This window comes from Nyctereutes procyonoides, unplaced genomic scaffold (assembly GCF_905146905.1).
Source record: "Nyctereutes procyonoides isolate TBG_1078 unplaced genomic scaffold, NYPRO_anot_genome, whole genome shotgun sequence".
Classification (NCBI taxonomy): Eukaryota; Metazoa; Chordata; class Mammalia; order Carnivora; family Canidae; genus Nyctereutes; species Nyctereutes procyonoides.
In genome coordinates, this window is record NW_026575139.1 from 39,769,172 (window position 1) to 39,786,026 (window position 16,855).

General features: G+C 38.8%; 2 protein-coding genes across 13 annotated transcripts in view; one reads left to right on the top strand and one right to left on the bottom strand.

Moving 5' to 3' along the window:
- AP5M1 (adaptor related protein complex 5 subunit mu 1) overlaps positions 1-8,585 on the bottom strand; it is a 52,080-nt gene extending 43,495 nt beyond the window's left edge. For 11 of the 12 annotated variants that reach the window (XM_055304196.1, XM_055304195.1, XM_055304194.1 and 8 more), the window contains exons 1-2: positions 8,209-8,584; positions 1,461-2,106 (exon numbers count right to left, since the gene is read on the bottom strand). In XM_055304196.1, coding sequence (XP_055160171.1) covers positions 1,461-2,106; positions 8,209-8,282 — 720 coding nt within the window. In that variant the 5' untranslated portion in view covers positions 8,283-8,584. Of the gene's footprint in view, positions 1-1,460; positions 2,107-8,208 lie in introns of all 12 variants that reach the window. The other variant, XM_055304197.1, reaches the window with a different exon arrangement.
- Positions 8,586-8,744: 159 nt separating this feature from the next.
- Positions 8,745-16,855, top strand: part of EXOC5 (exocyst complex component 5) — a 64,539-nt gene continuing 56,428 nt past the window's right edge. The window contains exon 1 of the mRNA XM_055304185.1: positions 8,745-8,984. Coding sequence (XP_055160160.1) covers positions 8,958-8,984 — 27 coding nt within the window. The 5' untranslated portion in view covers positions 8,745-8,957. The remainder of the gene's footprint in view (positions 8,985-16,855) is intronic.

Consider the following 16,855-nt stretch of genomic DNA (forward strand, 5'->3'; position numbering starts at 1 on the left):
ATAATCCACGTTTATGATGGATTTTAGAGCCATTTATAATAGTCCTTTTTTTTTTTTTTTTTAATTACAGAGAGGCAGAGGAGGGAGCGAGAGAATCTTAAGCAGGCTCCATGCCCAGTGTGGAGCCTGACATGGGCTTCAATCTTACAAACCTTAGATGGTGACCTAAGCCAAAATCAAGAGTCAGACGTTTAACTGATGGAGTCACCCAGTCACCCCATCATTTACAATAGTTATTTTTAATAAGTTAGTAACTGGAATGTATTTTTGATCATGATAGAAGTTAGTTTAAAACAGACACATAAACTCATAAGTTACTTTAAAGTTAAAGGGGGAAAGAAAGACCCAATTTGTCTGCCAGGACTGTTCTAATTTTCTGTTCTTAAAATCTACTTTTATCTATAGCATTTGCACACAGCCACTCAACACTACGTTTAAGAATTTTATATTCACAAGTGTAGAGAAAAAAGGATATCAGAAAAATAAAGACATCTAAGATTACTGATATAAACTTGTAGAAATTACACAGGGCTTTTTTGACTATTATTCAAAATGGCACTTATCACTTCTAATTATAGTTACTCCTATTGTCAGTTCCTATTTTCTAACCTTAAACCAGAGAAGCCTATATTGACCTACCAACTTGTTTAAATAATGTAAGAGCCCTTCAAAATAGTTTTAGATAATTAAGTCCAAGATTTGTCAATTTCACCGTTAGAGAAAATGGAAAAGGTATGACGGTTTTAAAATATTTTCACGAATTCTTGACATTACTCTTTTCATAAGGTGAAGCCTAATTCTAGTCCCCTTGAATGTGGACTGAACTTAGTGACCTGTTTCTAATGAACAAAAAGTGGTGAAAGTGATGCCATCTGATCTCAGCCAAAGTAATAAAAAGAATAATAGCTTCTACCTATACCTTCTCTTTCTCTCTCAACATTTGATCTAGAAGCTAGTCATCAAGTCGTGAGGATATTCTTGAAAAGCCTACTGAGAAGCCCACATGGAAAGGAACTGAGCCCTCCCACCAACAACCAGCACCAACTTGCTATCCATGTGAGTGAGCCACCTTGCCAGTAGATTTTCCAGCCCCAATAAAACCTTCAGGTGACTAGAACTCTAACTGTAATCTTGACTGTGATCTCATGATAGACTCTATACTAGAAGTTCCCAGTTAAACTGCTCTTGAATTCTTAACCCACAGAATACTGTAAGGATAATAAATGTTTACTTTGGGGATAGTGTAACAATTCATTATGCAGCTTTATACAACTAATACAAGTCATAAGGAATGCAAAACGGTAATGTTACAAAATTTCATATGAATCTAATGTTTAATGACTGCTGTTTATGATAAGAACCAAGAACGTCATATAACAATGTAAAATAAAGTTAGAAAATTCTACTTTTCTCCAAGGTGTTAAATGGTATGATAAAACAAGTACCAGAGAAAATCTCACCTTGCAAGTGACAGCTCCAACGACCTGCCATGTATCTGCTATATCCTGTTTATCATACTGCATGGATTTTACCTTTTCAGTGATAGAAATAGAAACTTGTGGTTTTCCTTTGTATGTTCCAACTTTCCAGGCTGGCTGTTTTTGTGGATGTGTCACAGAAGCAAAATTAATACTATCCAATGAATTCTGTAAGTTGGCATCTAACAAAGTTCCAAATGGACAAGCTTGTAGAAGCAAATCAGGCAGTTGGTTCAATTTTGTATTTATTTCAGTGTCATTTTTTTGACCCAAGTAAAGAAAATCCTGTATCCCAAAAAGAAGTTCAAAGCCTTGTGAAATTCCACTAATGCTAATTAATGGTGGGTGAGGGGATAAAGTTTGTTCAACTAGTGGAACACAAGCATATATCATGGTATTCTTCAGAAACGCAACAACTGGCCAGAGTTCTCCACCTCCTATGAGGAGTCCATAGACAGATGTTTTATTGATGTGTGAACAGCTATCACGGCTTTCTATGAAGTCCTTATCATCATCCAATAATCTAAGTTCAAAGAGTAGTGCTTTCATAAAGGGACCATCTTCAGGAATAGGCACATAACTTGCTCCATTGAAGACTTTGGCTCGTTTTTCAACAGTTGGATATCGTCTGAATTATGGAAACAAAAGTATTGTAAAGGTTCTTCCAAGGAAAATAAAAATAGAAAAATTAAAAAAAAAAAAAACAAACGAAACAAATCCAAAACACAAAGCTGACAATAACAAAACAACAAATACGTAACATACATCCACAAAAACCACAACCAAAAAAAAAATGTATTACATGTTAAATTTCTACTGTAGTAACTGTTATATACTTGGTATATTATCTCAAATTATGATGTTATTATTTATTACTGAAAATAACTAACTTTAAAAAAGTGTTTGATTTTATTTACTTGAGAAAGAGAGAAAGCACCAGGAGGGAGAATGGCAGAGGGAGAAGCAGGGAGGAAGAAGCAGGCTCCCTGCTGAGCAGGGAGCCCAATGCAGGGCTTGATCTCAGGACCCTGGGATAATGACCTGAGCAGAAGGCAGATGTTTAACCCACTAAGCCACCTAGGAGCCTGAAAATAACTCAATTTAGTTAATTTTTTAAATAAGTGGAGCACATCATTAAAATTCAAAATTCTAGTTTCTTGGCTGCTCAGGTTCCTGCTTGGTAAGCCAGGAATGTATATTTGGACACATTTTAGGCATCTAGAAGTACTTTTTTTCCCCCTGATTCCATCTTAGTAGAGCAGAATCAAAAGAAATGGTTCAATTTAACCTGCCATAATTTTGGATTCACTAGTTGAGATGATACAAATGTAAAAGAAATAATTTATTCTACTCAACTAATACTGAATAATAAATACTCTTGAGTCTTCTTGCCAACTCCCTAAAATGTAAGAACATTTTAATAATAAAACTATTTATCTCTATGGCCCTGATATTGCGAGGTTATAAAAATAATGTAATCTGAATAATCCTTTACATGTCCTAGACTGAACAGTAAATTACTAATATAACTTTTGAGAAAAAAGACTAGGAGATGCTTTTACTCAGGCACAAAATGTTAGTCACATTTTCTTAGTTTAAAATAACTTCTGTGTAAGTCATCTAACTTCCCAAGTCTGTTTTCTTACTGTAAAATAAAAGGGTATCTAAAGAATATATCAGAAATTGTCTTCAAGGATCAAAAAAACCACACCTGGCCAAAATAATTTTTTTTCATTACAACCCCTAATAAGATATTGATGTTTACTAATAATTTTTAAAAAGAAAAATAGGAATGTATTCAAAGTTATATTAGTGAACCTCACTCATATTCTGATGTACTTGCTCAGCTGAGAAAGGAAAAGAATCAGCTAGCCCTTTATTAATGACTTAGCAGCTGAATGCTATTTCTTTCTCTGGGTCTTTGGATAAAAAGAGTTAAGAACTTTGGACTAAACTCTAGCCCACTGTCTTATCCTTTGGTTATCTAGACGATAATTAAAGTCCCTCTAAAGTGTAAGAATAGGGGATCCTTGGATGGCTCAGCGGTTTGGTGCCTGCCTTTGGCCCAGGGCGCGATCCTGGAGTCCCGGGATCGAGTCCCACGTCGGGCTCCCGGCATGAAGCCTGCTTCTCCCTCTGCCTCTCTCTCTCTATCATAAATGAATAAATAAAAAATCTTTTAAAAAAATAAAGTGTAAGAATCTCAATGTTGGATGTAAGGATAAGAAGTTTACATGTGACTGTATATAATACCTTGATATATGCTCAATAAATATTGTTGGATGATTCAATGTATCATTTCAGATTTATTCTAGACCTTTTCTAAAACAGGACTCAAACCTTGGCCCTACAATTATGGGGTAAAATAACTTAAGTCATACTTCAGCTGATACTATTACTATATATCTAGACAGCAAACTTCTAAATTTTTTTTTAAATTTTTATTTATTTATGATAGTCACAGAGAGAGAGAGGCAGAGACACAGGCAGAGGGAGAAGCAGGCTCCATGCACCGGGAGCCCGATGTGGGACGCGATCCCAGGTCTCCAGGATTGTGTCCTGGGCCAAAGGCAGGCGCCAAACCGCTGCGCCACCCAGGGATCCCTAGACAGCAAACTTCTAAATCAAAATCTAGACAAAGTTTTGTTTTGGAAAATGTAGTTACATGCAGGAAAGATCATCTGCTTTTAAAAATCTTAAATGAGGGGATCCCTGGGTAGCTCAGACGTTTAGCGCCTGCCTTTGGCCCAAGGCGTGATGTGATCCTGCAGTCCCGGGATCGAGTCCCACGTCGGGCTCCCGGCATGGAGCCTGCTTCTCCCTCTGCCTGTGTCTCTGCCTATCTCTCTCTATCGCGAATAAATAAATAAAATCTTTAAAAAATAAAAATAAAATAAAAATCTTAAATGAGGGCCATTAGTCTTTGGCATATATGTGAATAATATGCCAGAGTATACATGTACTAAAGTATACTTTAGTACTTACACCAGGCCCAGGAGGTCAGAAAACGGAAAATAATAAAACATAACTAATTTCTTTAATGATTCAGAATCAGTAAGTGACAATAAGTTATCTGAACATAACTTGCTGCCTCCCAGAGATGCTGAAAAGCTCACCCAAACCTATCTGAATTCTTCTGAAATCTCCTGGGTACAATGAGAAAAAAAAAATCTGAAAACAACCCTTAGTTCTTCCAGGAACTTATTTTTTTATTTTATTTTATTAAATCTATTTATTCATGAGAGACACACAAGAGAGAGAGGCACAGACACAGGCAGAGGGAGGAGCAGGCTCCATGCAGGGAACCTGGGGACTTGATCCAGGGGCTCCAAGATCATACCCTGGGCTGAAGGCGGCGCTAAACCTCTGAGCCACCCGGGCTGCCCCCAGGAACTTATTATTATAAGTAGTAAAAGAAAATCTCATCTCCGAAAGATATTAAGGTAAGTTACAAAGCCACAGATACAAATACAGTATGGTACTGACCCAAGAACAGGCAAATAAAATCGAACTGAAACAGACCAGCATTTGTAAGAGAGACATAATCAACCATCAATAGTCCTCGAAGTCAATGAAAAAAATGCATATACTGAAAAAATGCATTAATCATACAGGAAAACTGGCCTATACTGATAACGGGAGAGCTTGGTTCTTATCTCACAGAGTAGAAGAATGAATTTCCAGACTACAGAGAGGAAGCAAAGACAAAGAAATTTATTAAGCAGAAATAACAGAGAAAGCACTCAAAAGGCAGAGGAGTCTACACAGTTGCCACTGCCCAGGGAACTTGGTAAATTTCTTGTCAATATCAGGGTGGATTTGTAAATATATATCTATATTTAGAACAAGTGTGGTGGACTTCTAACAAGATTTTTTTTGGGGGGTAAATATGAGTACAAATAAGGTGTTCCCTTCTTTCTGGTATTTCCTCCATATCTACTCTGAGATTTCTCTGATTACTTAGTAGCCATTAAAGGGGATACTCCCTAACATTTTAGAACTAGGGAGCCAGGTTTTTCTGTTTTTACTGTCTTATCTGTTTTCTTGGGATGGGTAGGAGCCACCCTGGGACCTTTCCCTTATCTTTCCTGGTCTAGTTCCAAGTGCCCCTAACTAGTTCCTACAACAATACTATAGAGAAAAATATAATGGCATGCCTTTTATGAGCACCACATCTGAAGATGGATTAAAGACCTAAACATGACAGATAAAATGATAAAGTTGGGATCCCTGGGTGGCGCAGCGGTTTGGCGCCTGCCTTTGGCCCAGGGCGCGATCCTGGAGACCCGGGATCGAATCCCACGTTGGGCTCCCGGGGCATGGAGCCTGCTTCTCCCTCTGCCTATGTCTCTGCCTCTCTCTCTCTATCTCTCTCTCTTTCTCTCTGTGACTATCATAAATAAATAAAAAAATTTAAAAAATTAAAAAAAAAGATAAAATGATAAAGTTAAAAGAAGATAAAGTAAGATAGCCTTGGGAAATAAGGGTAGAGTATGACTTCAACAAAAACCCCAAAGTACTAACTACTTTGTAGTAAAATCTGGTTTGTTTAACCAAGGTACATAAAGTTGAAAATGACAAAATAAGAGAAAATATCTGTAGTAGCTAAAAATGACAAAGGTCTAGTTTCAAGAATATACAATGAATACACAATACACAATGAATTAATTTTCAGGAGAAAATTAACATGAAAACAGACAAAAAGCAACTCTCAAAGATAAAATGGACAAGGATATGTACAAGCAATCCAAAGAGTTTACAATTATTGCTACCCAGAGAAATACAAAAGGCTAACAAGCATTGCCACAGAGAAATGCAAATGAAAATAAGATATCCTTTATAGCAATATTGACAAAAAATGGAATAAAGGTCAGGAAAGAATGGAGATATAGGAACCTTTGCTCACTGCTAAGGAGAAGAGTATCGACTGGAGAAACTATTCTCAAGAGCTAATTATTTGGCAATATTTAGTTAAAATCAGCATAGATAGGGTATCTGGTGCATCACTATTCTGAAGGCTGAGTTGGAGGCAACCTGGCGTATCATCACCAGGGTAAAAGGACAGGTAAAAACATGGAGAATGTAAACCATGGAGTACAACAGAGCAATGGCCTAGATCTGCACCGTCCAAAAAAGGAGCCACACGTGATTATTTAAACAAATTAAAATTAAACAAGATTTGAGTTCCTGTTATAATAGCCACATTTCAAAATCAAAATAGCTACATGTGGCTACTGGCTACAATTGTAAACAGCAAAGATTCGTAACATTTCTCATGTCCATCATTGCAGAAAATTCTATTGAACAGTGCTGCTCTGGATGAACACAAAGTAACATGGATGTTTCTTAAAAATAGTGCTGAGAAGTCTGGCAAATATAAGAAAAGAAAATGAAGTTTGTAGCTAGTACATACTTAATTGCATAATTCGAAAAATGCATAGACACACAAATAAAGGGACAGCAACAAAGAGTTACCTGTGAGGAGGAAAAGAAAGGCAAAAAGAAAAATACTCAAAGGACTCTATAAGTACCTTGGATAAACCAATGGGGCTCCTGAACCATACTAAAAGATAGTATTAAATTCCTTCCTTGAGCTACAATAATAACAAAGTAAGCCAGGTAAGCTGGGAGAAACGGTAAACTTTAATTCTGATAACCTCAGTAACAAAAAATGTTTAGGTTGTGAAGAGGAAATCTTCCATATCCACACTGTCAACCAGTTCCATTCAAAATCACACTCCTCTTTATCTGCCTTTATCTCAATACAGAGCTATCCCTCCTCCCTACAGAGCTTTAGTCAGGGAAGAATAAATATGTTGGCAAGAAAGAACTGTCAATAGCCACTAAGAATAAAAGGTGATACAGATTACAGAACTGCCACTTGCATTTTATAATGAGTTACCGTGTAATTCTCATCCCAGAACAATTTTGAAAGAATTTGCGGCAAATTCTAAGAGTGGAGCCAGATCAGCAGCTTACACCATTCTAAGAAAAAGTGAATACGATTTAATTTTTTGTACTTTTCTGATTTCCTTCAACAATTAGCAGTTTCAAAGTAACCCATCTGAAAGTTCCTAACAATGAAAACACAATACGAAAATGATGGGTCTTTCACTGCTCAGCAAAAATTTTCTGGAAGAATGAGCTAAAAAAGTCCTTGAATGATCTTTATTAACGAAAGTATAAAAATTTGAAGCATGTTTATTAGTGCGCAGTAAGTCTCCTTCTCTTCCTTTGGTCATCTCTACCTCAATTACTAAGCAGGTGGAGTTAATTAAAGGCACAGTAATACTGGGGCGCCTGGGTGGCTCAGTCCATTAAGGGTTTTGCCTTCCGCTCAGGTCATGATCCCAGGGTCCTGGGATCCAGACCCGCGACCTGGGGGCCTCTGCTCAGCAGAGCGCCTGATGCTCCCTCGCCCTCTGCCTGCCGCTTCCCCTGCTTGTGCTCGCGCTCTGTCAAATAAAGAAATAAAAAGCATATATTTTTTAAAAGATAGTAATACTAACACTGAAAAGCACAGGATGCTTACTTAGTATGTGTCAAACATCAACTCATTTAATTCTCACAACACTATTAAGTAGCAGTGCTAAGATCTCCGTTTAACAGATGAAAGAGGTTAGGTAACTTGCCCAAAGTGGCGGACAAAGAAAGACACCCCCCAAAACCACAGTACATCAAGCACCCATCCGCTCCATCCAATTCCCCTGAGAATTCAAACTGCATTTACCTGGAGAATCTGACGGTGCCGCCAAGTGGAGCTCCCGGCTCGTGGCTTATAAGCCACACTGCCCGCTGGGCCATGATAAGCCACTAAAGCATCAACTCCTCTCCAAGGTCGCCACGGATAAAAGGCGCAGGCCGGCTTTCTCAGACGGGCGCCTACCGGAGGATCCTGGGCTCACCCAACCTGTGCCACCTTCTGGCCCGCCACAGACAGGCTGGGCTCAGCAGAGACGCAGGCTCGTTCAGGGGAAGTGACTCAAACCTCCGAGGCCCTCCTGTCAACACATGCCACAAAAGCCCTGTGAACCCTCACCCAGAACCTCGAGAAGCATTCCTCCTCAGCAACTCCGAGCCTTTCTTCCTCTAAGGCCCACTTCCGGGACGGTGGCCCGCAAGGGTCAGGGTTCCTCGCCCGCCCCAGCCGCCAGTCTCTCTGCAGTTCGCCGGCTGCTGGATTCCCTCCGCGGCCCCTCCCGACAGCCAACAGGGCGCGCGCAGCTCCACTTCCGGCGTACGAGGCGGTGACAATGGGAGCGGCGCGGGCGGCGCCGGGAGGCAGCTGACAGGCGTCTGCGGCTTCGCTTCATGGCCGCCCTCCCGCCCCGCCTGGGCTCTGTGGGGAGTGGGGGAGCCCGCGGCGGCCCGGAGCCAGGGCTGACGAGCCGAGCGGGGACCTGTGCGCGGCGCCGCTGAGGCGCAGCATGTGAAGAGGAGACGGCTTCCAGCGCGAGGCGAGCTTCTCAGCCGGCCGGGATGGCTACGACGGCCGAGCTCTTCGAGGTGAGACCCTGCGGCTCTTCGGGGAGTGGCAGGCCGCGGGCGCGGGCAGCGAGGTGGGCGGGCGGCGGAGCGGCCGCGGCCCGGGGAGGAAAGGTGCGGCGGGCGGGGGGTGGGGTGGCGGCTCCGGTGGCGGCGCGGGCGGAGCGTGAAGTGGGGGAGGGGAGGGGAGGGGAGGGGAGGGGTGGCGGGGGGCCCTCGGGTGGGGAGGTGGGCAGGCGCCGAGGCTGGAGTCCGCAGGGAGGAGGGGGGGCCTCGGAGGTTTAGGGGTTGAAGGTGGACTCAGAATGAGAGGAGTGGGAAGGGCTGACTCAGGGCGCGGAGCGAGGAGCCGGCAGCCCCAGGTTGGGCGAGCCCCGTCTCGTCGCTTGGATCTTCGCGCAATATTCTGAGGGGGCCACCTGAGACTGGGACGACTATTGAGTAATTAAAATCATTTTCTTGGTAAACGTGACAAGTGGCACTCAGGTGCCTGCCAGTTTCCCCTTACATTCAAAAAAGCTGAAGTGGTTTTTTTTTTTTTTTAGGACAATAAAGGCCTACTTCAGTCTTCAGACTGAAGGGGGAGGTGAAACTGGTTAATTAACATTTTTGTTCGGGTCTCCGGGAATTTAAATGGATTTTAAGACCCACGTCACTGCAAGCTATAAAGAATCCTTAGCGCCTGAGACAATGAGCTTTCTAATGTGTTTTCCTTGAGCGTTTTTCACTCTCTCCAACTTAAAATTTAACTTAGCGAAATTCCATGTAAGACGAAGCTGTGGCGATTGAGATAAATAGAACAGGAAAATTCTGCTTGGACCACCAGACAATGAAATATGAAGGGTCTCTTTTTGTGAAAGAAATGAAAACAGAAAAGTGAAGAAAAAGAAAGCAAAGGCCCTTTTTGTGTGTGCTTGTGTTTCAAATTGAGTAACAAAAAGGCTAAGTAATAATTGAGAAGAGTACAGTTGACAACTGAGAATTTCTCCACGAGTGAAAATTGGGTTCTTTTTCTGCTTAAGAGTCAGCAGGTTTTTTCGCTTAAAATGTGAACGTCACAGTTTTTGCAACAATTGGGAACTTTTCATTTGTTACTGTTACTTAGATTTTGGGTTCCTGTCAGTTCTTGGGTAGATAATGCTTTTTTGGGGAGGAATTTCATATACTATCGCTATGACAACTAATACATAGTAATTTTTGAGTGAAGGATTATAATTACAAGAAAGAATTCGGAAATATTAATTGTATGTTCTCAGGTATGTTGGAGGTGTATTCTATTAACTTGCCTAATTCCAAAATTGTGCCATCTGTTTATTGATTGATGCAGGAGCAGGGAGACATTCTTTTGTTAAAAGCTGTGACTGTGTGTTCCTGAGCAAGATACTAAGTAGTTCTATAGTTCCTTGTTTTATCTTTCACATCTTATAAAGGTAGAAAACGGTTTATGAAGTTGCAATCTTTAATTTACTAAATGAAATGTGTGGCCAGCTATTAATAGAAAACTATCATTTTATTATATGGTTCCCAAGGCATTAACTTGTGACTTAATGAATCCTGCTTGACATTCCCACTTGTGTCTCCAAGAATATTATGTCTTTTTTTCTTTAATGTTTGGCCATGAGTCACCTAATTTTATTGAAAATATATATGATTTCTGCCCTCCTTACCCCTAGGATAAAAAGGAAGAGATAGAAAAATGCAAACAAATATATTTCTTGAGAAATATATATGTGTATATATATATATATATATTTGCTTTCTAGTGTTAACACTATTTAGTGAAGTAGGTGAACCATATTAGGGTTTAACCTGAGTGACTCGTTATGTATAGCTGGAAATACTCACTTAACTGATCAGTGATGGCATAGGCATACTAGTCCTGTGGCCAAAGGGTTCATAGGGCAGCCTTAAACATGCTTATAGATCCTAATTCATGTGACCTTTTTTGTAGCTTCATCAAAATTAAAAGCATATTACAATAAAAGTTACAATTAAATGTAAATAGTTACAATTAAGAAATGTAATTATCTTTTCAGCCTACAGGGGACTATTCTTGGATAAGTCTTCATCCCTAAGTGAAAAGTTGGTCTCTTTGCTTTAGAGTGAGGAGGAAAACAAAAAACATAACCTCATTCAGTCATCGCTGCCATTTCCTGTTGCTACTACCATAGGATCCAGATTGTAGGAGATGTCAGGAAGTGTCTTTTTCTCTTCCCTTTTTTAGTCACAGCTGGAGAACTGTAGGAAACAGAGGTCAGGATGTACTCAGGATATTTTGTGTTTATACATCCTGATTTTAATGCACTCCTAAGTTGAATTCTGCTTTCATTTCCACATGGAAGAAGAGGTTAACTTAATACAAAATTATGCTTTGAGTCCATGAAGTTTCATAACTGTTAAATCTGTTTCTTTAAAAATCTTATTGTTGAATCTATGAGACTTCCTTTTATAATGTAAACATCCTCATACAACAAAATCAAACTCCAAGATATTTCTTCATTTGGCAGAAATGATTTAATAACAGATGATGCAGTTATTTTAATCGTATAATATCCCGGAGATTGACCAGAATACCTTCAGAGTTTCAACCCTTGTTGGCAAATTTTCTGAAAGTTTCTATCTCCGGTGTTTCTAAATTATTATCTCAGGGTGGACATTGTAAACAGGCATTCCTGTGTGGTTTAGATTATGTTCCTTACATATAAAATTATGTTCTCTGCATATAAAAAGTGGCTGGGGTACTAAATTCTTCTGTTGTCACAGATATTTGTCTCTTTACTGCACGACTAGGGACATTATACTTCTCTTTCACTTGATATTTTTCTCTCCTGTCATTCTTGAAGTCTTCTTTTTGGGCAGGCTGCCTATATGGTAGAGTTCTTTGTTAACCAGGGTCAATTACCCATTCATTCAACAAATATTTGTTGAGTACCTATTAAGTTCAAAAGAAGGTGCCAAGATTAATGAGGCTGTGTGTCTCAAAGGCATGCCATAGAATAAGTAATCCTATGAGATGTGCTACAAAAAAACCAATATGGTTTAGAGGCTAAATAATTTTTGGAAGTGGGCATTGTTTTGTTAGAGAGTTAAAACATACTGTAGTATATTAAAGTTTCTGAAAAGTGTATTTCCCAAACTAGTTGACCATGAGTCTTCTATTTTCAACTGCTTAATTTAGTGAATTCCATGGAACATATTTTGGACAATGTTGAGTTACATATAGAACCTGCCCTTATTATTAAATATGGGGAGAGTAAAGATACATAACTGTGTACACTTGAAATAAAATTATAGCACTTTATCTTTGACACTTTATATGAGTTGAGAGGATGGAAAGATTGCGTCTAGAAGTGGGAAGGATTAGGAGGTGGTATTTGAATGATATATAAAGGATCTTAAGATTTGAGTTAGTGCAAGTGGGTGGAGGGACTTTCTAATAAAGCAGACATTAAAATCTAAGACATAAAAGGAGGGAAGTATAGATCCTTGAGGCAAGGGAAGAGTTCCACTTTGGCTGGAGTACAGCGTGCATGAAGAAGAGGAATGGCATGAAAGGTAAATTGGGGTTTAATTGTGGAGGTCCTAAATACCAGGATTAGGAATTTGAGTATTTTTTTTCCTGTAATTATAGGCACTTTGATAATTGTATTTGAGGTCAGATAATTTGACTATGGTAACAATGGGTGTTTGGCTTCCAGATTAGAATTTAAATAGCCAAGAACACATTTTTGCACACAAATATATTTATATTTCTTAGATTTTCAAACTAAGTTACGGAAGTATTTAAACAGTTACTGAAAAAAAGAGTGCTATTGTTCAATTAACTAGCTAAATATATATGAACAAAGATGAAATCTACAAGTAAGAACCATCCTTTTACTTTCTAATTGCTGAAAGGCTACGTGTTTTAGCCATATTAGCTGTTAGATAACTGTGTGTGGAACCTGGCTACCAATTAATTAATTATCATGTATTTGAGAAAATATGTTCATTCACCTAACATTTATTGAGTACTAGGATAGAAGTCACCTCGAGTACTGGAGTTAAAAGATGGATTAAGTTAAAAATCTAGTTGGAAGAACGAAAGGAAAAGAACTCTGTTCTCTCAGCACTCTACCACTAGTCTCAGTACTTCATTTCTGACACCAGGTGTGTGGGGATTTTACCTACAACATTTCAGTTAAGTTTTCCAGCAGACACTGAGTGTTCTACAATTCAATTCAATTCTGACACTGTCTATCTGGAGTTAGCATCAGATCCCACAAGTTAAGGGCTCAGTACAAGAAGTATACCCACACTTCAGATACCAGTTGCAGTCCAGGTTGTCACCTGTGCTTCTGACAAACTAGCTATAAGTTAGAGTTCTCATGATCCCTTCCTTAGGTTCAATAATTTGCTTGAACAGCTCACAAAACTCAGGCAAACAGTTTACTAATTAGATTACTGGTTTATTATAGTGGATATGACTCAGGAGCAACCAGATGGAAGAGATGTCAAGGGCAAAGTATGAGGGGAAAGAGTGTAGCACTTACAAGCCTTTCCTCAGTGCATCACCCTCCCAGCATCTTGATCTATTCAGCAACCTGGAAGCTTTCTGAACCCCATGGGGTTCAGGGAATGTTTTTTTTTTTTTAATGGAGGCTTCATCAGATAGAAATAATCAGTTATTAACTGAGTTAATCCAGGAGTAGAGGGACTTCTGATTATGCTTGATCTTTCTGGTGACCAGCCCCCATCCAGGAGCCTTGTTGCTTTAGTAGAACAAAGGACACTTTTGATACCCAGGAAATTACGATATAGGAGCTCCATGTAAAATGTTCTATCAAACCACATCACTTAGGAAATTACAAGGGTTTTAGGAGCTCTGTGTCAGGAACCAGTGTCAAAGACCAAATAGTAGAATAAAAGATGTTCCTAGTACATTTATCACTTAGGAAAAAACAAAGGTTTTAGGAGTTGAGTACAAAGACTAAAATATATTTTTCTTAAAATATACATTTCTTACTATGGTTTCATAAGGAGATATATGTCAACAGATGATACAGTGTAATACGAGTACAGAAGCTCTTCGTGGGATAATTAGGAAAGTTTTCATAAAGTAATGATGTATAAATTGATTATTGATGGATGAGTAGAAACTTTTCAAGCAGAAGGGTGTGCCAAGACAGAGACAGAAGTGACTAATTTTTAAGGTGAGGTGGTCAGGAAATACTGAGAAGAGATAGGGCCTATGTAAACATGTTGTAGGCATGTGGAGTGGTGGCTGAAAGCAAGGCATTGGGACCACAGAGGTCGTCTGGGAGAATCTTTGAGAGACTTACAGTAATGCTTATGGGGGCTGACATGACTTTTTTGGGGGGGGGAGGGAGGAGTGGAGAGGCAAATAATTTTAATGTTGCTATGATCTTCAGTGAGAGATTGTTAGTTGGGAAAATATGGGCATACCCTACCTGGCATAGTTCTTGTCATTTGGTAGGTAGTACAGAATTGTCTATTGATTGATTAATCTAGGCAGGTAAAATTCTGACCTAATTCAGTGGGAACAGAAAAGACAGGAAATTTGGGAAGACATTTTTAAGAAGGATCTAAAGAATTTGGTTACTGAGGAGTTTATTCCAAATTTATAAAGTTGGGAAAGTAGGTGGTGATTCAGTAACTATGAGAGAAAATAGGAAGGACCCTTTCAGGGGAAAGGAATAATGTTTTCACGTTTTAAAAACTATATTTTAAATTTTTAGTAAGACATCCTGGTGAGAAAGTTGAGAAGGCAGTTGGAAATATGAATTAGTAACTCAGGAAAAGACCACAGCTAAAGATAGAAATTATCATGGGAATTGTCATCCTTTGTGGGTGCAGTTTAAGACTGGGAATATGGATGACATCTCTTAAACTTTGTCCCTTACTATTTTGTAATCTTTGAGAAGTTACCTAACATTTTTGTACCTACTTTTTATCTGTAAAATGGGGATAGTAACTACCTACTTTAAAGGGTTGCTTTGAAGATTAAATGAGTGGATAAAATTAAAACTGCTTAGGAGAATGCTGTTAGAAGAGTAGTAGCTTTTTAAAGTTAATATTCATAAGTGGATTGAGAAGAGGACTAGATTGAGAATAGGTCAGGGAGAAAAAGCCTTCCAAGGAGACTAATAGGAAATAATCCTGGAGGGAGGAGAGATTACAATTGGAGAGAATTACAAAAAGGCGCTATGGAAGGTTGTGTTTTTCCAGGATGACCACAGATCTAGTATCCTCTAATGTGATACTGACACTCTTCCCATAAAGAGATAGGGTCCACGCTCCCTTCTTAAATTTAGGACTATAAATACTAAAAGTACAGCTTATGTGATTTCCAAGGTTAGGTCATAAAAGCAACATGCTTCACCTTTTGGTTCCCCCTCTTAGAATCCAGCACTATGCTCCATAGCCCATTGGAAGAATCAAGGCTTTCTGCTGACTGAACTCCCAGCCTAAGTTAACATCAACTTGTTAGCTTGAAAGTAGGTCTTTTTTGTCCAAGTTGAACTGTTTCAGCAGATGTGACATGGAACAGAGAGGAGATTTCTACACATCCAAATAGCAGATTTGTAAACAAAGTAATCATCATTGTTATTTTAATCCACTAATGTATTGGAGTGGTTGTTATATAGCAGTAGATGATTGCAACAGGGGCTGATCAACTCCTTATCTACACCAATATTTAGTTGGCTTCTACCACTCTCAGAGTGGTGCAGGTAGAGCAAGATGCTTAAAGAGTAATGGGTTTACATTTAAGTATTTTGTATTCTGAATTCTCTGGTCAAACCAACCTGGTAGTGAACTTTTGAAATGAACAAATCTTTAAGTTGAAGATTATTGACTGTGCGTGTATAATTAGTGTAAAATACTGAGTCCCTGGTGTGCTCAGGAGTTGAGTGGTATGTAGTTTAAAAGTTTATGTATATTTTAAAAATGTGTGCTAACTTTTCTGATGCTACTTTCTTTCCTTACAATTGAAATATGAAAATAGTGATAACAGAATGTAGCTAATTATATCATATATATACATCTTTGGTTATTAAGGATATAATGAATCAAAAAAGTGAATGATTCTGGGGCGCCTAGGTGGCTCTGTCAATTGAGTATCCAACTCTTGATTTCAACTTGGGGGTGGCAGGCTATGTGCTCAGCAGGGAGTCTGCTTGGGATTCTTGCCCCCCCTCCCCAAACTCATGTTCTTTCTAACATGAATAAATTTTTAATAAAAATTTTTTTAAAGTAAACGATTCCTTGGATCCATTTGCTTAATTTTATCCCAGAGGTATTTATTAGATGTGTGTAAAAAAATTTTAATGTGTAAATTTGTAAATATATTTAATTTGATTTGAAATGCTAATGTAAGATTTTGTTAGATACTTTAGGTGATAATTTTCATGATCTTTTGTATAATTTTAAGAAAGAAAAATTTCTGATTAGAATACTGGTTTAATATTTTGACAAGACTTAAATGTCATTGCTTTAGTTACGTATAAAAATGAGATGAAGGGACTAGAGTAAGTTGTTATTTAATGACCATTCTAGCTGTAAAATTTTTTTTAAGATTTTATTTTATTTATTTATTTATTTATTTATCTATCTATCTATCTATTTATTTATTTATTTATTTTTTAATTTATGATAGTCACACAGAGAGGCAGAGACACAAGGCAGAGGGATAAGCAGGCTCCATGCATCGGGAGCCCAACGTGGGATTCGATCCCGGGTCTCCAGGATCGCGCCCTGGGCCAAAGGCAGGCGCCAAACCACTTGACACCCAGGGATCCCAGATTTTATTTATTTTAGAGCGGGAAAGAGAGTGTGAGTAGGTGGAGGAGCAGAGGGAGAGGAACAAGCCGACTCTGCCAGGCTGAGCACAG